General features: G+C 35.9%; 1 protein-coding gene across 1 annotated transcript in view; it reads right to left on the minus strand.

The window, feature by feature from the left end:
• The window catches only part of ISA3 (isoamylase 3), a 26,852-nt gene continuing 4,257 nt past the window's right edge, over window positions 1-22,595 (minus strand). Inside the window, exons 7-24 of the mRNA XM_089161915.1 lie at window positions 22,216-22,320; window positions 21,642-21,746; window positions 19,674-19,808; window positions 19,449-19,535; window positions 18,599-18,656; window positions 18,398-18,461; window positions 17,145-17,244; window positions 9,042-9,142; window positions 8,859-8,910; window positions 7,755-7,817; window positions 7,110-7,199; window positions 6,948-7,020; window positions 6,445-6,524; window positions 5,787-5,891; window positions 5,607-5,705; window positions 2,751-2,812; window positions 2,310-2,418; window positions 1-657 (exon numbers count right to left, since the gene is read on the minus strand). Coding sequence (XP_089018041.1) covers window positions 544-657; window positions 2,310-2,418; window positions 2,751-2,812; window positions 5,607-5,705; window positions 5,787-5,891; window positions 6,445-6,524; window positions 6,948-7,020; window positions 7,110-7,199; window positions 7,755-7,817; window positions 8,859-8,910; window positions 9,042-9,142; window positions 17,145-17,244; window positions 18,398-18,461; window positions 18,599-18,656; window positions 19,449-19,535; window positions 19,674-19,808; window positions 21,642-21,746; window positions 22,216-22,320 — 1,602 coding nt within the window. The 3' untranslated portion in view covers window positions 1-543. The remainder of the gene's footprint in view (window positions 658-2,309; window positions 2,419-2,750; window positions 2,813-5,606; window positions 5,706-5,786; window positions 5,892-6,444; window positions 6,525-6,947; window positions 7,021-7,109; window positions 7,200-7,754; window positions 7,818-8,858; window positions 8,911-9,041; window positions 9,143-17,144; window positions 17,245-18,397; window positions 18,462-18,598; window positions 18,657-19,448; window positions 19,536-19,673; window positions 19,809-21,641; window positions 21,747-22,215; window positions 22,321-22,595) is intronic.

Genomic DNA, 22,595 nt, shown 5'->3' on the forward strand with positions numbered 1-22,595 from the left:
TGAGACAGATGAGGAAGCCAATGTCGGAATAACACAAAATAAAGTTACATGTGATCAAAATTCAAAATTCTAGTCCGGGCTTAAACCATTTAACCGAACAGGTTTAAGACACTTCACAATGTTAAAAAAGACAAGTAGATGCTGTCCATCGAGTAAATTGCTATATGCGAACTTTTTTGGAGGGTCTCTTTTTTTATTTTATTGGGAGTGGGGGTCGTGGTTTGGGTTTAAGCTATACGCGTGATTTAATGACCATCAATCAATTCTTATGCTATTTTTAAAAACAAAGAAAAAAAAACAGAAAATGGGAGGGAAAACCTATTTTGATTCCTGTAAAACTATATGTTCCATTTCAAGAATATAAATCATCCCCGAACCCTCAAAAAAATAGCAGGTGCTATTTACAGGGAATTATTAATATATACAAAGTGATCCTATTGAAATGCTTCATTATCCTCAAGAAAATTTCAGATTCTCACCAACTCAGATTTCTGACTAAGTATCATTTCAGGATCATCATCCACCAGTGACTAAAGTCCACTTTCATGGTTTTGCCTCAAAGAGAACTGAAGAATAAGGAGCAACAGCATATGTACTTCCAATGCCTGGGACACCTTCAGGAATGAAATCATCAGGAGACTTGAGATTCGTATCTACCTGCAATTCAACATCAAGATGGTTTTTTATGCTGCATTCATTTTGCTGGAAAAGTATTTCCTGGAGAGTCATGATTACTGCCAAGTTTTATTACATTTCAGACAGGAAAAAAGAAATTCCCAATTTTAAACCATTATCTTCAACAGGACACATTTAGTTCTTCTACAGTGAAACAAATCAAGCCACAATAGTGAGGCGTCTATGTCTATATGAATAATGGGGGTAAAGACAACACATCCAAATGCAACAAATTAGAACAAGGGGAAAAAAGTGAAAACCTAGTGTCCACTATGTCCTAGAAAAACATAGTGTCTACACATATTTGCCTCGCCAAGTGCATATTATGTCCTTTCTGACAATGCTCAATCCAATAGATGGATTAGCAAGTTGATTGGTGTGCATAAGTCCATGCCTTACACAACATTAACTCCACAAATCAACTTTGATCTAGTTTTCTTGCTTTGCTCAAGAGCAAGCTACATCAAACATTTATGGAAGTCCCAAATGTTCCAAGTAACAGGCAGCAATAAGCGCTGATTACCATTATCTTCTGGTACTTGCTGTTTGCAAGTACAACCACTTACATGTTTTAAGTAATCAGTAGAACTCATCCACTGAAAACTCAAAAGCTTCCACAATTGAATCCATAGTCATCAAAGCAGTTCAAGTTATCACATGACAGTCTATTTGATGCTTTATAACTTCTATAATGTAGTTAAAATTCTCCAGAAAACATTTGATCCGTTACATTTCTTTAACACTTATGGTCTGCTCTAGATTAAAATGCTTTTAGTGTCTCTTGTAAAGAATGGTTGTATGCTTGTGCTTGTGCATGCAGGTGCATGTGTGTGATACTAGTTTAAAAATAACATTGACTGACTAATAGAGGAATGAACTGATGACAGTTGATTTTGAGACTATGCTAGGAAAAAGTCCTAAAGAGCTGCAACATCATTGGCCCTTGGCACCTTATTTCTGTGGAGATGGAAGCTGTCAGAGGTGATCACCAGCTGAAGTCTTGATAACTACAACAGGATGAAATTCCCATTGTCAAAGGGTTCAAGCACATCTATGTTTTTGTCGGTGAAACTGAAACACCATAATTCATCTCTTGATATGAATGATTCATTACAATTATGTGTCAGCTGTCTTTGTGCATTAGATCATTAACCTCTTTCAATTGGAGAAAGAATTTAGGTGTCAGCTACATTCCTGTCTTGTTCAAAGTGAAGGTAAATGAATTTATGGAACTTTGATAAACATGATTATGCAAATTTTAAACTTAGCAAACGGTAACTTCCTTTTCAGTTATTTTGTGTTCAAATCCAAGGAATTCCATTTGAAAGTCTTAAGTAAATTTTGAAGCTTCTAGAGTTAGTTACAGTTACACAATTATTGTTGTCAATGAAAAGAAAAAATTTCCAGTTTTATTGGCTTTTAGCTTAATTTCGCTTAGGGGTTTGCAACTTGCCTAATATTATAAAATAGTTACACTTCTAAAAATAGTTAGGAGTTGAGAACTTTCAGTTTAGTTAGCCTCTAGTTAGGTAATGGATGTTCTACTTTACCTTATAACAACATTATGAATATACAAAGAACACCGATAAGAGAGTTCAATTATGCATATGGCATAAAATACAAGAAAAGCATACCACTCGGAACCAATGCCTTTTCTGTGGTGGTGAGGGTATTTTAGCTTTAACAGAATAGTCATGTGCATTGAATGCCAGGTAGACGTCGCCCCCATCATTATCATGAAGCCTGAAAGATGAAACTTTTGTCAGTAAGATGCTGCATTCCTTAATGGTCCTAGCACACATGGTCAGATACACTTCTTCTGCTACATAATTACAGCAACAACGAGAAGCCTTGTCCCCATTAAACGGGGTTGGCTACAACATGTGCTGCATAATTACATAAAACTAATTTTCCTCTTCCAGGGATGGTGGGATAAATAACAAGTTGTTTAGGGAACATCAACGACTGAACAAGAAGTAAAGCTTCAAATGGGGACGACGATGACAAAATATAGATGGTCAATGCTGTTATATAGAGCATAGACATTTTTGTCAAAAAATGAGTAGTTGTCTTACGTTAATGCAAGGAACTTGCTCTCATAGTTGTCCCAATTATCCTCATGCCAAGTCACATCGTGCTGCAGCAAAATAGTAGATCAAGATCATTTTGCAAACATCACAGGAAATAATTGAAGTAAAGAAGTCGGCCATAGATTAGAGAATTCCATGGTAACCAAAATACTAGAAAATCACAAGCTACAACAAGTTCATGGCTGGGGATCCTGACTTCAGCCCCACAAAAAAGAGGAGGGAACTCCAGTACTCCACATCAACTCACTAGTAATTCGAACATCACTCACAATATAGAAGTTTTTTTTTTTGGATGAATAAATAATTATATTAAAGAAACAAGGAAACAAGAACCAAGGCATTCAAGAAGAAGACCGAAACGAAAAACTAAGACCCCATGAGACAACAATAAGCCTGTTCCTTGGGGTGTCATCAACCGGGGGATGGGGAATAGCTAACAATCTAGAAGAAACATCGAAATAGATGGCATTCTTGAGAACCTTTTCAGGTAATTCTATTTGTGATCGGATCGGCAAGCTAGTTTACTGTGCATCCATTCATCACCTCTGGTGCGCAACCTTAGGAGATGGACTTCCAAGTCCCGCTCTATTGATGGGATTTGGAATGCCATCTATTTCGATGTTTCTTCCAGATTGTTAGCTATTCCCCATCCACCGGTTGATGATACCCCAAGGAACAAGTTTATTGTTGTCTCCTGGGGTCTTAGTTCTTCGTTTCGGTCTTCTTCTTGAAGGCCTTGGTTCTAGTTTCCTTGTTTCTTTAATATAATTATTTATTCATCCAAAAAAAAAAAAACTTCTCTAGAAGTTGTTTGCTGCCAGTAGGGATTCCTTCACTCTTTTTCTTTAATTGGGGAAGATGTGGGGGGGGGGGGTTGGGGGAGCAAGTGTTCAGTTGGTCAAGGGTTGGTCAATGAGGGACAATTTGCTTGGTTCTTTCAATGCATAGGGAAATATATGTTCTTCTTAATAGGTTTTAATTTAAAGTTTTCAACCTCCTGCTTATATTTTTGCATGTATGTGTAACTGTGTAAGGAATGTTTCAATCAGAAGATACCGAAAATCAGGACAGGAGAAGTGGGCATATTGATCCCAAACTAATATCCATTAACAAAGCTCTATATTAACAATTTCTCTTCTCCTTACTGAATCAGGCAGCTTTATTTCTTTCTCAGTAAATGCATACTCCAATCATGTCAAATCACAACAGAACAATGTGAAACAATCCCAGTAAATTAACAATAAATTACCCTTTACAAAGAATAAACATTCATCATTGGTCAATATGATCCTTCTAAATGAACCTTGAGTGATTATGTTACAGGTTGAATCTCAATATTTCATTGTATGAATTCTAATTTATAAGCCCATGAAGTGAGGGTCAGTTAAGCGTTTGAATTAGATTGTGCTGCCTATTATATTAATTTGAATTCTGCTTTGAGCCTATTTATTTAGTAAGCGATTAGAAGTTCTTTTATTAGTTAGTGTAAGAATTTCAAGAGGTTTATATATCTGTAATACACTCCACCATAATAGGTAAAGAAACTTTAGGACTTCGCTAAAGAGCTTTTGAGCAATATGTAGTTAATATGAGATTGGAGTGTTCTAGATTGTCCAACTTTTTTTTTTCTTCTAGTTCTGGTTCTCACATAGAAAGGTGATATCTCTCCATTACTCTTCTCCTCGCTTGAAAATACCTTTTCTCTTCTCTTCCGTGTTGTCCCAAAATCACTTCCATAATTCTGCTCATGTTTCTAAATATTAGAACTGGTTATGAATGTTGAGCCCCCCCCCCAAAAAAAAAAAAAAAAAAAAAAAAGAACTGGTGTCAAATTCCAATTATGTCATACCTAAACATTTCCTCATATCTGATCAATCCATACTTGGTACATTTTCAGAAGTTCCTAAATATAGCTTAAAAATAGTTACCCTGGCCACAGTTCGTTCTCCTTTTAGATTGGTCTCTAAAATCTTGAACTGCATTTAGATTCCTTTCTAGAATCTTGAGCTGCACTCTTCTTTCAAAGGTCCCTAAAAGATTATACGCAGAACACTGCTAAAGTATTTGATGTCTCATATAAAGTTCACTAACAATCCTCCATTTCTTTGAAAGGTCCCTGACATCCAGATTTAGTTGGACCTCCCTGGCAATCTGGTTATTGGGCTATAAAGCTATCTTTGGGTTAAAGATTAGCTATTCAAAGAAGTCATCCTATACAAAGGAAGTAAACTCAATTTGAGAAGTTCCTTCAAAGTCAATATGCTTTGAGGAGTCCAACGTGACTCATGAGACCATCCATACATTAACTAAGCTAAAAGGAAAAAGGATGAAGGAACTGAGAAATGATAAATAGAGAAGCTTGAATACAGGATACAAACTAGAAAGTGCGTTAACACACACACACACACAAATTATCGTGTTGCTTTCTGATTTTAAGTAATGGAACCCATTCCTGTTGCAAAGGACCTGAAAATTTTGAAACTGCCACTTGAAATCTGAATTTCCTGCTCATAGAAAAATTGTATTGAGTTCTTAGTTCTTACATCTTGCAAGTGTAATGTTCAACTTCATGGATGTCCTGAAAGATGAAGTATCTTATAATAAAACAACTTACTATTCCAATTGGTAAAGGATCTTATGAAATAGATATCTTCCCCTTAACTCAAGGGTAACAAGATAAAGAATCATATCATAGCATCCAGGAATCAACATGGAGAAAACCATCTATTCTTAATTATGACTTTCAACGAGTATATCGTTGAAAATATGAAAAGTAGACAATACAAAAGAGAGTTGTTTTATTCAGTTTAAATAAATAAAAAGAAGCCAAATATGGCTTACTTTGTCAAGAAAATGTTCACGTCCAAAAACAGGATGCCTTCGGCGATACTTTATCATCTCTGAGAAGAACCTAAAGTGGCTACTTCTTCTAGCATCCATCTGTTCTTATGGAAAACATAAGTTGTTAGTTAAACAATTTGGATTCAACTGATGAAGAAGAAAACAAATTTATAATGCTACCTGTCCCCACTGAAAATTGTTAATTGCAGTGTCATGCCCATAACTATTGTTATTTCCAAAGCGTGAATGGCCATACTCATCCCCCATTAGCATCATTGGTGATCCCTGAAAGGACACCATCATGGACAAACAAAGCATATAAATTAATATTCATAACCGATATAATACATTTAGACAGTACAGCTAATAGATCCAGTGGGTAGAAAATTCTAAAAATGTATAAAAGCATGTCGATATTCTGGTTTTGTTCAGCAAGCATTCATGGTCAATTGATGAACTCAGGCAACATAGTATACCCGGAATAAGAAAATTTTATACCACATATTTGTTTGGGTAGGAAAATTCCAGACCACAAACAAAAGGGAAAGGGTACTGTTTAATTTTCTTTTTAAATATTCTTGCTTTGAAAAAAAGATCTTATTTCTGTGTTACTGTTCAGCTAATGAAGGATATTGTAACCCTGACCTCAGCACCCATTGCCGCCTCCCTCCCCTCCAACCCCAAAAATGGGGAAAAGAAAACACAAGAACTCCCGAATCACCCAACAGAAAAAAAAAAAAAAAAAAAAAAAAGAGTGAATCTTAAAGGGATAAACCAAGTTCATAACCAAGGAGCCTACTGAAAATAAAAACTTGTGGACCTGTGGTAGACAAAATACCTGGGAGATCATTAAAGCCATATGGAAGTTTTTCATTTGACGGGAGCGCAGAGATTTTATATTGTTGTCAGCAGTTTCTCCTGTTCATATATGCACAGTGTGTCACTCTGCTTCCAAATATGGAGAAATTTAACTATTCAACATTATACCTCATGCAGGGTTGCATTATCATGTAACACAATTTACTAATATTCTCACTTCATTAAAAAAAAAAAAGTGAATATTATAGAAGAAAATAAAAATTATCAACCTCACTTTTCTCACAAAATCCCTGTTTAGCATGTTGATTGAAGAAGGCCAGTGAATTATGCATGCAAAGTTATCATGATGATTAAGTTGCCACTAGGGAGATTGCCTACTTTCACCTTTTATATCAAATAGTCCTAGCATTTAGTTATTAAATGTTCTTGGTCATACTGTCTATCAATCTAGTGACCTGATCACCTTCAAGGGTGATTAAATCATGGATGAGAGAAAGAAAGAAAAAAACAGCAGAAAATTACCTTCATAGCCACAGTTCCAACTAAAATTATCGTTGCATCCATCATTGCCGCCCTCTCCATTAGCTTCATTGTGCTATGAAACCACAATTAAGACTGAGAAAATTTTATTTATAATATTCAATTAATGGCATGAAAATTTGAATTAAAAGTTTGCAGTCATACCTTGAAATTGTAGGATACAAGGTCGTAGAGTGTAAAACCGTCATGTGCAATGACAAAATTGATACCATGATATGGCTTGCGCTTGTTTGCCTTTGTAATAGGTCAGAATGTACGAATTAGGCCAACAACTTCAAATAAAAAATAAACCAATATGGCCAGACAAAATTTCAGGACTTGAAAAGATATTAAAGATGTTAAGTTTAAGTCAAAGCGAGGTTTTGAGATGATAAGAAGAAAAAGCTAAATTTGTGGCAAGGTTCAAAGAGTGGATTCTCTGTAGAGGATTGAGTAACCATGGATTTATTAAAAAGAATGACAAAGTACAACGTGAAAGTACTATAATTATCACAGGAAGTCCAGACTCCAGGGATGTTAACAGACATGATATAACTTTGAAATTAATTCCTTTGGCATATATATTTGTTTATTTTGCAAACTGGTCAACCCTCACACTCAAAAAGGGGCATTTCCGAGCAGCCCAAACCTTTTCCCATTTCTCCCAGCGATGACCCCTTTCCTCACTCTAGTGTTATGTTAAAAAAAATAATTGTTATTCAAAAAATAAAGGTTCCAAAAGACACAAAGACATTCTGTCTAGATCATGGTTGTGGAATTTAAACTTCTGAAGTGTTATCAATCTCTTACTTTGTATAGATCAGCAGACCCAGCCACACGTGTCGCAAAACTTCCTTTCATACCCAAGTCACCCTGTGAAGCATGCATGCAGCTAAATTAGACCAATTATCACCATGGGAACATAATTGATGCCTATGTTCATGGGACAGAATGAGTTGTGAATTCTTCTATGAAATAAATGCATCAAATGAACTAACTAAAAAGTATATAACTATGAAAAAGATATGCAATTCGCCAAGTTGCAACAGAGATACAGAAGTAAACAAAATCAAAAAAGGTTTATCTCATAAAGCACAAAAAATTGTTTTTATCTAATAAAGCACAAAAGCATTGTAGACTAACACCAAAACATGATATTAAACATGAAAGTGACAAATGATAAAGCAGAATGGATAACGTACATCATCAAATTACCATTTGCTACAGTACAGACATGAATAACAAGCATCGGCAGTGGAAAAGAAAAGAGAAAGGAGAACAAAGAACAAAGCGAAAAAGCGGAGAGGAGAGACCTTGTCACACAGTTAGAAGAACAGAATGTACATCTTACTGAGGCCTACTGTTTATTTATGATATTTCAAAATATCAGAAATACACAAAGGATAGGAACTGAAGAGTATTCAATCTCAAGTCATAGAGAACAAGAAGAAAAAAATACAAATACCCCCTTAAAGTACACAAACCAAAGAATTCAACATCCCCACCCCACAGCCCCCAAAAAAAAAAAAATAAATACATAAAGCTGGAGAATAAACATCACTTGTCCTTAGCTTGGGAAAACCCAGAATAAAAGTGCACAGAACAATGCCTTGGGAATAAAATCATCTAGCTGATCATCAGAGACTAAAAAAAAAAAGTAGTAGATATCATCTCCTATTAAATGCTATCAACCTCAACAGGTTTGATTAGGCTTTTCCATTCACTGACTGATACCAACGACAAAAGAAATGCCAAATCTGATGAGCAAAAGATATATAAGTGCTGCCATTACACTTTGTTACACTACACCCTACAAGTGATCTCCTTTCCACGACATGTATACGATGCAACTAGATCCACTGTTCCAGTTTCTATTTAATTCTTCATTCTAATAATCTTATCAACTGGAATTACCTTTATGAACTTCCTTACATCATCACGGTACTTCCCATTCCATTCAGCCCACCTGCAAAAGTCCAGTCAAGAGGTGGGACTGTCAAGAGTCAAAATGGTTCTAGGGATGTTGAGGAATGAAATAGTGTAAGGCATACAAGTAATCCACCAGACCCACAAAAGAAAAAAGTAGAAAAACAATACCGGTCCCAATTTGGAAATCTTCCAACAAGATAAAGACCTCCACAGTCCCAAGGTTCTGCAATGATTTTGCACCTTGACAAAGTAGCATCCTTAGCAATTGCCTGCTCCAATCAATTCAATAGAGCAACTTTAAGATAATTTAATCAACTTCTCCCTTATTATGACTTTGTGAACAAATAGCACAACGTTAGCCTAAAAGAATTACTCAAATGCAGTTATCTAGTTCACAAATAGCAGAACAATTGATGAAGAATACTACAGTTGCAGTTACCCAGCTGATAAATCATAGTGGGAATTTAGAGCATACATACAAAACTAAAAGTGCACAGCCTACTGTTTCCTTTTCTTTTCCCCTCTTTTGATAGATCTGCATGTCTAATTGGTAAACATACATGCTTATTTAGGATGTGAGCTTACATCACACATGTTTGCTAACCAAGTTGGCCGCTCCCTCTCTCAAGCTTGACTTACTTGAATGATATATGAGTCATGTAGGCTCAATCAATCTATGAATAATTAAGCCAACAGTACAGACTACAGAGAATCACAAGGATTAATTCACAGGGATTGGTCTGAGTGATGCAGTTTTGCCTGTCTAAAAACATCCTCAGGCATACGGCTTCCTGCCATCACCATTAGGTGTAGGTGATGCAGACCTTGAATTGAGCTCCTTTGGTGGCTTTCATGGAAAGGGAATAAGAAGACTATAAAAATTATTAGAAGAAGAATAGGGGTTGGAATAATTCAACTTGCTGTAGTTGAAGATATTCTTGAATGGCAACTAATAATAAAAGAAACTATGGGAAGAAAAGAAAAGAAATCAAAGAAAGGGGTAGCAATCCCATATGAACTGCCAAACCACACTCAATTCTTATAAAAAGTCATATTCATTAATCAAATCATCTCTAATTTTTTTTTTTCCTTTTTTTTTTTTTTTTTTTTGGTGGGGGGGGGGAGTGGGGGATGCATCAAATCTATTTAGACCACCTTCTAAAATTCCTAATCTGACTGAAAACATGACTCCTAATCACTCTAAAAGAATCAAAAAGGTAAATATAATCAAAACAGAATTCAATCTAATTATTAAGTATCCTAATCTAACTCAAACACTGACTTAAATATTAAAAATTTTAAACTAATCCTGTGTACCAGCAGTACCCCCACTTTATGGGCTTACAAGTTAGGCTCATTACATCAATAAACCCGTAAGAGCAGAACCCATCGATGGCTAAAATAAAGTAACCTAAGCACCACTTGGACATTCTGAACTGCATCAACTCTCCCGATGATGAGAAAAACTCGACCATGAGTTTTGTAAAATGAGAGAATCAACACTGTGATCAACATCTACAAATAATGGCTTTGATGGGGTGATGATCCAACATGTCTCAGGTCAACTGGCTGATGATCATCAGCAAATAATGTCTCTTCAATGGTAATATGCTCATGGCCTCATGGGGTCTCACAATTGAAATTGGACTGTTGAAAAATTCTTCAATTTCAACTTTGATCGAACCATGCACATTAATTTGATTGTTGCTTTCACGGACCTCAATTTCTTCCACATCTGATTCATCTTCTGAGGAATATAACATGCATGATTTCATATTATAGAAATTGTTGTTAATATCAACAGACTCCTGAAGACTACTTGTTAAGTTAGAAAGCTCTTCTTGCATTTTAGATAATCCATCACTGAGAAAACATGATAAATCGTCCAAATCAGTCTCCATGTAATGGGTTTATGATAATAATAATGGAAAATTTGTAAATAAGTGGGACTCTAGAAGGGGATGATAGAATTATAAAATAGTGCAATACTATAGGTGGATGGGAAAGTCGTAAAAGTGTAACTCTATTAATGGGTTGCAAACTTGTAGAGGAACTTATAAGTGATGGCAAAATTGTAATATTAGGAACAAAATTAAAAAAGGGTTGATTCAATGGTATGTTTGGGGAGGGGAGGGTAAAATCTTGGGAAGAAACAAATCATTAGGAAGGAAGGAAAAAATAAAATAAAAAATAAAATAAGATAAAGGAAAGGTGTTGCATTATTTAGTAGTATGGGTTATAGGATGAATGGTATAATGTAACCCCCCAAGAACCTATGTAATTGTCCGTGTTGGTTGGTTATAAGTTATGGTTCAAGTTATTATTATTCAGTTGTTTAGTGAGGGTAATATATTTCACATTATTATAAATAAGAAGCTTGGGGGTCACATTTATCATCCAAGGGATTCAATTATTTCCACATGGCATCAGAGCCAAGTGAAAATTAGAATCGAAAAACCAAGAAAGAGAAAGGAAAAATTTTTGGTTTTTTTTCTCTTTTCTTTTTTCCGCCTCGACTCTCTCTCGTGCAGGCAGCGTCAACAGCTCTCCTCCTTTCTCCATTTGCTTCTTCCGTCTGGGGTTCTTTCTTATTATCGGCCCCTCCTTGATGATGTCCTCTCCTCTACTGCAATGAAGAACAATATTTTTTGAAGCTTTACACCTCCTGCGATGTTTCAGATTCTTCTAAAAAGTTTGAAGAGTGAAGAACAGCAGGTTTGATCAGAAATTTATGGCAGGACTGATCAGAAAATAAAAATTACTGCAAGATTGAATCAGAAAATTACAGCTGATCAGAGAAATATTTTCTGAAATTTTACACCTTCCTGCGATATTTCAGAATCTTTTAAAAAAAAGTTTGAAGGCTGAAGAACAAATTACGGCAGGATTGATAAGAAAATTACTGCAAGATTGAATCAGAAAATTACAGCTGATCAGAGAAATATTTTCTGAAATTTTACACCTTCCTGCAATATTTCAGATTCTTCCAAAGAAGTTTGAACACTAATGTTGGTTGAGTTCTACTAGGAGTTTAACTCTATTAGAGTTTTTGTTAATGTAAATTTCTATTTCTTATTACCCAAGCGTATTTATGTAATAGTGTTCTTTCTCCAGTTTATTATAAATAGAGGGCTTGAAATCACACTAACCAACAAGCCATCATTCTACCAACATAGTGTTTCTTACATGGCATTAGAACCTAAGTTCGATTAGGGAACAAAGACCTACCTACTTCTTCTGATTTTTTTCTAAACCCATCGCAATTCTTCAGTTCTACCGCCTTTTCTGGCAGTTTTTCAGTTCCGTTTCGGTTTGACTTGGGAAGAACAAGAACAGAGAAAAAAAAAGAGAAGAAGAGTTCTTCAGTTCGTCTCGGTTCGACTAGGGAAGAATAAGAACAGAAAAAAGAGGAAAGAAGAAGAGAAGAAATTCGATTCAGTTCCGTCTCGGTTCGAATAGGGAAGAATAAGAACAGAAAAAAGAGAAAAGAAAAAGAGAAGAAGAAATCAGCAACTGCCGCTGCTCATACACCTACAACAAGTTATTTCTTCATTATTTTCTCGTTCTTCATCTGAAGGAGACACTTCTGAAGACCAGACTTCTGCTCATACACCTACTGTTTTTCGGTTCGATTAGCCCAACAAACAAAAAAAAACAAAAAACATAAATATGATGGTTGAGGGGTTTAGTTTGTAAATTTTACATTCTTTCAAGGATAGTTTGGCAAATTTGCATATCTTCAGGGACTTATTTGCAAATTTACAACTTTTCAAGGACTTATATGTAGATGTGCATAGTTTCAAGGACTTATTTGCAAATTTACAAATTGTCAAGGACCTATATGCAAGTTCACACATTTTCAAGGACTTATGTGTAAATATGCATAGTTTCAATGACCTAATTGTAGATTCATACTTTTGTCAGGGACTTATTTGTACTTCCCCATAAAAAAATAAAAAAAGGGAAGAAAGAACACTCTGCGACATTTCAATTATTGTTAAAGGGTCAGACTAAAGAACTGCAACCAATTCTTTCAACATGGCAACTACCGATCGTACTACTGCTCCCACTGACTCCGAAAATTACCCCACTCTTAATCCTCTTTGGGTATGATTTGATGAAACAAATTATTTGATCTGAGTCTCGATCTGCTTACCTGACTCTTGCCAAAAGAGGACTTGTTGGACACATTATGGGCACCACTATCAAACCTACTACCACAGGTGTTTCACAGGATAAATGGATCTCAAATGACTCTTATTATTATGTCATTCCTTTTGAATTCCATGAATCCAAATATTGCCCGTGGATATCTATTACTTTATGTTGCAGCCCAAATTTGGAAGGCTACTACTGAAACATATGGACAGTTGGGGAATAATGCACAGGTTTATAAGCTATGAAAGAAGCTTCATGAGACTACCCAAAAGGAACTGACTGTGGCCCAATATTATGTTGAGTTGCAATCTCTCTGGCAGAGTTGGATCATTATGGGGATTATCACCCCACTAATCCAAATTATGTGACTACTTATAGGAAGCACACACGTTGATAAGATTCGGGTATATGACTTCTTGGCAGGTTTGAATGAGTATGATCATATCACAGTGCAAGTATTAAGTCGTTCTCCCTTTCCTACACTCGAACAATCTTATGCCCTAGTTCAATGTGAGGAAAGACGTTGATTAGCCAAGTTTCATGCTCCTATTGTGGAGAAATCAGCCTTACGGTCTGTTACCACTAAATCTGATTCATCTAAGGACATTGTCAAGTGTGAGCATTGTCATAAACCATATCATACCAAGGCCAATTGCTGGAAGCTCCATGGGAAGCCTGCTGATTTTGAGTAAAAAAAATCACAAAGGGGGAGAACCGAAAGTTAATCTTTATGAGACACTTTCCACAACACCCTCTGCAGATATTGGTTTTTCACATGAGGAGTTAGCTACTCTGTGATGTATTCTGTAGTCTTCTATTGCCAATACAACCTCTACTACTGCTTCCTCCACTATCCATACCAACTCCAACCTTACTACTTCAGGTAAAACTTTTATAGGCTACCATGTTTTTCTTCAATTCTACTCCCTGGATCATTGATACAAGAGCCACAGATCATATGACAGGTTCATCCTCTTTTTCCATACATTATACTCCAACTCTTGGAAAAGATAAAGTTCAAATTGCTGATGGCTCATATTCTTCCATTGCTGGAAAAGGGACCATTCAACATTCTCCATCACTTCCTTTGTCTAAAGTTTTACATGTTCCCTCTTTCTCAAATAACTTGCTCTCTATCAGTAGTCTTACACATGACTTGAATTCTAAAGTGATTTTTTTCCCACCTTACTATGTCTTCTAGGATTTGGTAACGGGGAAGGAGATTGGACGTGGTAAACTAAACAATGGACTTTATCTGTTGGAGCCAATTGGAGGATCTACTTCTACTTTGATTGCATCTCCTAATCCTGTCCATTCGGTAATATCCGACCTTCAACAATGACATTGTAGGCACGGTCACCCCCCTCTAAGAACTCTTAAGAGAGTATTTCCCGATTTAGTTTCTTCTAGTAAGACAGATGAATTTCTTTGTGACATGGTGGGAGATCTCGCGAGATATCTCGTTTTTTCAGCTTGGCGAGACGAGATGGAGGGCGAGAGCAGCGAATTGGGATATCTCGCTCGAGATCTCGCTATATCTCGCCATATCTCGCCATATCTCGCCCTAGATTTTGCTGAAACTCTCAATTTTCACCTTTTTTTGTGGATTTTGGCTGAATTTTCACTTACAACTACTCTTAGCACATCTACAACAAGGAAGATCAATCATTCTTTACTTGTCTTATGAATTTATGATTCAATGACTTATATAGAACTTCTAATGGTTGTATAATTATTTTATTCTTGAAAATTTGAGATTTTAATACTCATATGGATGGAATTTTGATAACATTTAAGTTAGTTGATGCATTTGATATACTTGCTTTTCATTTATATGCCTTAAAGGTTCTATATTACATGTTGTATAACATTGCATTCCCTAATCCTAATACATTTCGGTTTCACACTATGGGTAGACTTAGAAATCATACATAGAGTTGTTTCTAACAAATCCAAGGCCACCACCGTGTTCAAAAGGCCTTAAATAAGCTAAATACCAAGTTTCAACCCAATTGGGACCCTAAAACCCACCGAGATGGGTCATCGAGTTGACGTCAAAAAGTTGTATATCTCGACCGAGATCTCACCGAGATGGTCGAGATCTCTCTTTTTCAAGGTGGCGAGATCTCTCGAGAGAGCGAGATCTTCTACCATGCTTTGTGAAGCCTGCATTTTTGCAAAGCAGATTCATTCTACTTATTTACCTTCTCTTTATAATAGAAAATCTATTCCTTTTAGACTCATTCATACTGATGTGTGGGGTCCTTGCTGACGTGTGTCTATTACTGGCCATAGGTACTTTGTTACTTTTATTGATTGTCACTCTCGTTCTACATGGATTTATCTTTTAAAACAAAAAATGAGGTTTTTCGATGTTTTCGTGATTTTCATAGTATGATTAAGGCTCGGTGCAATGCTACCATGAAGATCCTTCGTAGTGACAATGGCATAGAGTATGTTGATGGTGAATTTCAGAGATATTTCTCTGACTTTGACAAAATACACCAGACCAGTTGTGTTAATATGCTTGCCCAAAATGGGATTGCTAAAAGGAAGAATTGGCATCTTTTAGAGATAGCCCGTTCACTTATGATTGCTATTAATGTTCCTAACCAATACTAGAGTGATGCTATACTCACTGCCTCTTACCTTATGAATAGAATGCCCAGTAGGATATTTGGTTTTAAATGCCCTAATGAGCTTCTTTAGTGAACCTCTTCTTTTATTATTCCCCTAAAGGTGTTTGGATGTGTCTGTTATGCCAGAATCACAGCCCATCAAAATAAGTTGGCTCCCCGTGGCCTACACTGCATTTTTCTAGGATATTTTGCTACTCAAAAAAGATACAAATATTATCATCCTCTTTCTAGAAAAACCATTGTCTCCATGGATTTCATTTTTAATGAGTCTTGCCCTTACTATACACCCCTACAGGGGAGAGTCCTAGAGGAGAGGTGTTATTTCCAACTCTAAACCTTTCTATCACACCACCACAACACAATTTAAGAGTTCAAGAAGTGTTTCCTGACCGAGGGGAGACTTCAGCCAATATACCTGAGGACTCTAATTCCCCCCTCCGTTTTCTGAACCATGTGAAGAACCTAGTCAAGGGGAGACCACTCCTATGAGGCACACTATTGAGGTCTTTCAAAACAAGATTGACCAGAATAAAGAGGTGCAGACTTATCAGAGGAAGAATTACAACCAGCTAAAGAAGATGGAGAAAGGTGACATGTTACCACTTCAGTCTCCTGCTCCAAAATCAGATTCTACTATTCCCCTTGAGGTACCTTCTTCTGATCTTCCTATTGCAGTGAGAAAAGGAGTTAGATCTTGTACTCAGCATCCCAATGCTAAATATGTCTCTTATGACTCTTTGTCTGACTCTTACCATGCTTTTATATCCTCTCTATAAAATGTCATGAGCAAGGAAAGGAGTGACCTATCAAAACTCTAAGGAAATCCAAACTATTCTAGCGGAAAGAAGATATCAATTTTTCAAGTGAATTACAGCTATAGATGAAAACAATCAAGGAAGATTTTTATAAAGTTTGTAAAAGAGAAGACATACTGAGGAATGTTAACACTAAGGAATGTATTGTTGCTTCACTTTCAGTTCCAAGGCACAAGCCCATCCTCCCTTACATATGGACCTATATCTTTATAGTATGGGTACAATAATAATGTAACACACCCTTGCTATTATATACAATAAACTAATAAAAGAATGCATCAATTACAACATCAGAAATGGGAAAAAAAGGTTTCTACCTAGCATAAACCCCTCATTTTTTTCCCTTTCTTTTCTATGCTCTCTTTTTTAAGGTTTGGTTGTCACTTGTTGCACGTCTTTTAACAAAAATGTCAGAAAAATCTCTCCTTACCAAACACATATATGCATTTGTCATTACCCATAGGACCTTTCAATATACCCACTTGTAAGAGGCTAGTATTGTTAAAACATTTCTTGTTTTTCAGTTCCATTAAGTTAGTAGGAAATTGTACTTCGCAGACTGGCAGACAACATGATACCGCATTAAATATCTACATCTTCGGTATAAATTGCACCCTCAATGTTTAGTTAGTAAACAGAGAAAAAGATATTCAGCTTACCTTAATAAGTGGAGGAGCATTCAGTGGAGAGCCATCAGTTCCTCGACAAAGAACACTTGCAAGGTCAAACCGAAATCCATCGACATGATACTCAGTGACCCTTCAATGGTTAAAAAGCACGAGGGAAAGGAAAAATTATTGGAATAAGAACAATTATCACTCAAAAGTCCAAAATGGACCATTGGATTTAAGGTAATTATTAGTAACATTAATTTTCCAAGGATACTACTACCAATTATTTTAAAAGTCAAATTTGACGCATTAGAGCAATAGCTATGTTCAGCATTCACCAGTGGACATTAAATCAGTCATAAAAGATGGACTATAACTGAGCCAACCATCCATAACAGGTATGAACTCCCAACACCACTCTGGACTGGGTGTGCACTAAATGAAAATGACTCAAGGAAAATGTCATAGTCTAAAGTGGATTACTATTTAACCAAATACAAAAGCACAACCATAGTTATCAAAGCAGTAAGGTGACCACGGCATTTGAGGGCTCCCTTAAGCACCACTGCAATTAAGCGGTTGTGTAGCATCACCTAGGCAAAGACAGTGTTCTAGTGTAGATTTTCTTATGTGACCATTTATGTGGCATAAATAGCATATTAAATCTTATTTAGTTCTACTTATAAGCTAAATAGATATTAAAGAGTCACAATGATGCAAGATTATCATAAAAAATAAAAACATAAGTTCATCTCACTATGATACAAATAGCAACCTAGCATAATTACAAATGATTATAATTTATATAAATAAGAAAGCATTCTACAGATGACCTAAGTCCTCATCAGACCCTGTTTCTTTAATCTTAGAATGATCAGTGCTTCTAGTTTTACAGTAACAAGTGAACCACCAACAGTATGCAGTGTTGTGAAATAAATTTTGATCATTTAAGAAAACCCCCAAAAAATGAAATCTAAATACAAAATGTTAGAAAGGCAACAGTCAGCCCATAAGACGTCATATAGCATAAGAGGTGTTGCCTTGGTGTCAACTGGAGGCACAAGTGTACATTTTTTTGTCGCATATACAAAAAGTGAGCCATCACCCTAGGTCTACAAAAGGTGAGGCGCCTTGGCGGCACTTTGATAAGTATGGGCATAAGTAATGAAAATATGAACTACATGAGATGATTGAAGATATCTATTAAATAACTTAAGGCATTAAACTTGTTAATGCTCATCATAAAGAAGTACGCAGGCACCTCATTAGAAATGAAGATTAGACGCAATGTGCTGACATACCAGTGCCTTAAACTATCAAGTATGAGTTCCATGACCACAGGGTGGTTGCAGTTTAAGGTATTCCCTGAGAGAGAGAAAAAAAATGCGACTAAGAAGATGAAAAGAAAATAAACAAACAAAAACAAACACACACACACAAAAGACTTTGACAAAGATCATTCTTTCTTAAGATTCACAGCTCAGAAAAAGGAATTGACTTACCACAGCCTGAGTAATTAAGCAATTTACAGTTATTGTTAAAATCCACCATATAGTACACCTGAAATGGATTAGTAAAAAAATTATCATTAAGAAGTATAGTCAAGAAAACCCAGTAAAAAGAGTATGATAACTTATAATGGAAGCATCCCAATATCATGTAGGCAAGTGGACATTTACCTGCCTACCGCATAAAGTATAAATATATAAAAATATATTTCTATCTAATGAATCTCAAAACTACATACTTATGGGGAATAAATATAACTAAGCAAGATTAAGGGTTACCATGGAACTAACTGTTCCTACAACACTCAAGATCTGTTAAAAAAATTCAAAGGTTTGAAACTTATTCCCAACCCTTCAGAGAGAGCATTCATAGTGCCCTCCATCAGTGGACAACGCAGTGATGTAGGTGTTACAAGATTATAGTCATAGCAAAGCCCATTGTATTGAATCAACATGCCAGGTTAAAGATCAATAGGTATCAAACTTCCTGTCCATGGGCATTGATTCCTAAAACAAGAAACCAATGACCATATAAAATATTATTAAAAATATCAAAAACACATTTTCAGCTCCCAAGTATACAAGTTTATATGCTTTGGAGTTTCTTTGGTAATTTCAATGACAAGAAAAAGAATACACACCGCCTCCAGTCCCTAACATCTGCTCTTTCCTTTTCTCCCCCACCCCCTCTCCTCTGAGGTGAAATCTTCTAATGCCTTATAATACTTAACCAAGAGAACTTAAATAAACACTTAAGCTAAAACGTTCAACCATCATACCATGTCTTCTAGAACTATAAAATGATCACATCTAAGAAATTTGAAAATAAGCTTGTAGAGATCACCTTATTATCAATTCCACGAAATGATGTTGTATAAGGGTTTTCATCATCTGCTTCGTTGGTATGGTTATAAACTACATCCAAGATAACCTGCAGGAAGAAAGTCAATAGTTTGGAAAAATCAGATCACAATTTTAAAGTAAAAAATGAAGGGAGGAAAAGAAGAAAAGAAGTCTAAAGAAAGCTAGGTGCTGGTTTCTTAGTTCTTGTTTCTACAGTCTTACCCACCTCAATTCCTGCACCATGTAGAGCTTTCACCATTTCTTTGAACTCTTGAGAAGCAGCTAAAGGTCCACCTCCAGCACTTGCATAGCGAATCATAGGAGCAAAGAAGTTTATTGTAGAATATCCCCATGTATTGATCTTATTTGAATTCAAAATTCTTATCAGTTTCCCAGATAAGGTCACTAAAGAATTTAAGAAACAAGAAACCACCAATAGCACGCAAGCAATCACATTCAGTATTTCAATCTTGAAAAGAAAATAAGTTTAAAATGCCTGAGTTTATGGCAAACCTGCTAAAGGATTGCAAGTACAGATTCATTTATAGACACAACAAAAGACCAGAAATAAGACTTCTTTTCCTTTTTTTGTGTGTGAAACAGAAAACCTGCCAAAGGTCACAAGCACAGATGACCTATAGGACAACAAGAGACTCAAAGCAACTCTTTAGTTACTGATATTTATATCACATAATGACATAACTGTTTATTTGTTTCCTTTGCCTTGCAACACAATTTATGATCACAAAGAGAAAAGAAAAAGTTAAACCAACAAAACTGGGACACAGAGAAATAAGAATTGAATGAAGTCCAGAAGTTGTGGCCCAAAAAATAAGAGGGAGAAAATACGCAAAGACAAAACAAATACATGAACTGGAGACAGAACCAACAGTTAACAAACTGTTGCTACAAACCCACCCACGATATCGAAATGGAATCCGACAGGCACCAAAGAAACCGCTGAACAGGTAAATCTTCATTTTCTATCCCCCTCTTACCACCCTGAATAAAATATCAAATATTGCTAGGTTTCATGTAATTAGGGTACTTTAACAACTAGTTTGTTGACTAGTTACCTTATATTGTAACTGCCCTTTTACAATTTACTTCCCTACAGAGCTGTAGGTGAAAGCTTCCAGGGCCCTTCTGATAAATGAATTTGCATATTGAGATCCCTTTCTATCTTTTTCTCACCAATCCTTCCCATGTCACTTTCACGTACCCTAGCTCCTTTTCACTCCTCCAGCCTTCCAATTTCATCACACTTCACTAGTGAATTCAATGGCCTTCATACCCTCACTGCAAATGCACATCCCAAGTCAATGGTGAATCTCAACAGTAAATGATTTTGTAAATTGAGATCCTTTCGTATCTTCTTCTTGCCACTCCTTCCCAATTCACTTCAATATACCCCTTGGTCTTTTAACTCCTCTAAGGTGCCAGTATCACTCCTCTTTATTAGTGAATTCAATGGCTTTGATGCATTCACTACAAATGCACTCCCACATCAAAGATGATTCTCTTTCAATCTCTATTATTAGAGCCACTCCTAATCACCTCAACTCTTGTTTTTAGTTTTCACACTCTACAAACAACCATATCGCAGCTGTACATATTTTTCCCCCCTTTTTTTGGTACACTTTGTCAATTGACATTTAACTCCCTACAACATTCCTCATCATATAACTTTTCTGTAGAAATGCTTCTAATTTTTTTTTTTTTTGGGGGGCATTGTTCTTTGTCAACTGACATTTCATCTCCATAGTGACCATATAACTATTCGATAGAATCTTTTCACTTCTAGTGGGATGGACTGCACTAACACTTCAGAAGCACCTCTCCACAGTACTTCCCCATCCTGCTTTAATTTTATGGTCAATATCCTCGTTTGCAAAGCAGGGGTAAGGCTGTGACATTGTGACCACCCAAGACCCCAGCAGTGGTAGGAGCCCCGTGCAGTGATTTATGCCTTTTTTCAATTGTGATTCCCTTGAAAATCAAGAACTATCAGCACTCAAATTGTGCGTTCATATAAATAATAGATATAAGAATCCAATTAAAGATGCATGACAAATAAATATTAAGCATCTCAATAGTCAATACACAATTTCATACACATAATGAACCCATAACAATGTGAATCCTAAATACAAGTCCACATGAAGAACCCATATGAAAAATGATTCAAACATACCATGTGATCTCTGGGGTTGGGACGCCTTTGGAACTCAAACTCATCAAACTCAAAAACAGGCAACAGTTCCACTGCATTGATGCCAAGCTCTAAAAGATGCGGAATCTTCAAGAGGAAAGATAAGGTAAAAATTAGGCTTGATAGCTAAGAACAATCAAATACTGAATCCCATTTTAGTAGATCATGAGTCACTCTGTTTTAACATTCACTTACAATATCTTAATGTTTGTGAATATCCTAAATGATAAAATGCACAAGAGAGTCGCATCTATCCATTCTAGTCAATTACAAATAACATTCCCCTATTCAACCCTCCCCCCCCCCCCCCAAAAAAAAAAAAAGGGGGGGGTCCCCTAAGCTTAGTGAAACCCACATTCTGCCCACCAAGCTCAATTAAGATTACATGCACCATGCAACAGGAGAAATTAACTTAAATATACTACCGTGTTTTGGAAAGCACCTTTACTTGCTATAAAAAGTGCAGGTCTTTCATATAACTATAGGGCAAGTTCAGAAGGACCTTGCTTTTTCTGTCAATTTGCAGAAACATTAAGTTCAGTTCACAAGGCATTACCTTCTCAATCACACCAAGGTAGCTACCACGTATGTCAGGATCCAGCCCACTTGATTCATCAATAGTAAATGAACGAACATTCATTTCATATATAACTAAATCCTTCTGCAGTTAAAAACAGAAATAATAATTTAACAGAAATAAAATATGATGCACTGTAGATGAACAAACTTAACTTGAAAACTAACATTAGGAACTTGAAACAACTACCCATAATCCAAATTGTTCACTTGACTCTTCTTAAATGACAATCATCAGATATAGTATTATTTGAAAGCTCTAAGTTCATCACTGGAACACATAGAAAAAGGAACCCTAAAAATTATATTCATTGACCCTGTTACATAATATTTAATTTAAGACACACAACAATCTCTTCA

The sequence above is a fragment of the Hakea prostrata genome, chromosome 7 (assembly GCF_041222555.1).
Source record: "Hakea prostrata isolate BN-2017 chromosome 7, UWA_Hpros_2, whole genome shotgun sequence".
Taxonomy (NCBI): domain Eukaryota; kingdom Viridiplantae; phylum Streptophyta; class Magnoliopsida; order Proteales; family Proteaceae; genus Hakea; species Hakea prostrata.